Below are 751 nucleotides of genomic sequence, written 5' to 3'. Positions count from 1 at the left end.
GCACCGGGCCAGGCGAGGTGGAGGGGGCTGCTCGCCAGGTCGGGGACCACCTCCTAAGCCGGGAACGGAGCAGAGGGCCCGGGTTTGTGGCTGAGTTCGGGGCCTGGGACGCTCGGCGGCGGCGAGCCCTCACCATATCAACAGGCACTGCCCTCGGCTGCGCCAGCCGCGGCTCCGTGGCCTTAAAATCGGGCTTAGGCGCGCCGGCCAGGTGTGACCTCACGACCGGTCCCAGATTTAGGGCTGGGCACCCCTACCCCTGGCCCAACGCCCACCCCAACTCAAGCCGGAATCCAGCTAAGGTGCGCTCGGCTCGGCTCGGCCTGGCCCGGAGAGGGCGCCGGAGGTCGCGCCGGGCCGAGCGCTCCCAGGCCCGCCGGGCTCCGCGCAGTGAGCGGGCGCGCGGCCGGTGGCACTCAGTCCGGGCCTAGGGCTGCGGGAACGCGGGCCACAAGGGCGTCTTTTCCAGGCTGCCAGGCGCCTCTCCCGTGCCCGCGTCCCCTTCGCGGGGTGGCCCGGCCGGGCCCGTGGGAACGAACACACGACATTCGTGCCATCCCGAAGGAAATTGCAACTCATCCGTTTTTGTCTTTTTTTTCGCGGCACTTTCTCCGATGTCTTTTTGTTTTTGAATTTTTTTTGTTTTTCTTTTCTTTCTTTTTTTTGGGGGTGGGGGGAGGGCAGAGTGGGGTCCGAAAAAGCAAACACAAAACCAACCAGGAGCCGGGGAAGTTGGGGGAAGAGGGGGCTG

The 751-nt window shown here is 66.0% G+C and overlaps 1 protein-coding gene across 1 annotated transcript in view; it reads right to left on the bottom strand.

Moving 5' to 3' along the window:
* Positions 1-427: 427 nt before the first annotated feature.
* The window catches only part of PITX1 (paired like homeodomain 1), a 5,596-nt gene continuing 5,272 nt past the window's right edge, over positions 428-751 (bottom strand). The window contains exon 4 of the mRNA XM_004697000.2: positions 428-501. Coding sequence (XP_004697057.1) covers positions 428-501 — 74 coding nt within the window. The remainder of the gene's footprint in view (positions 502-751) is intronic.

Source organism: Echinops telfairi, unplaced genomic scaffold (assembly GCF_000313985.2).
Source record: "Echinops telfairi isolate 266 unplaced genomic scaffold, ASM31398v2 ScPeMD7_7469;HRSCAF=8507_1, whole genome shotgun sequence".
Classification (NCBI taxonomy): Eukaryota; Metazoa; Chordata; class Mammalia; order Afrosoricida; family Tenrecidae; genus Echinops; species Echinops telfairi.
Note: the sequence above shows the minus strand (reverse complement) of the source record. Positions and strands in the feature narration are given on the sequence as shown.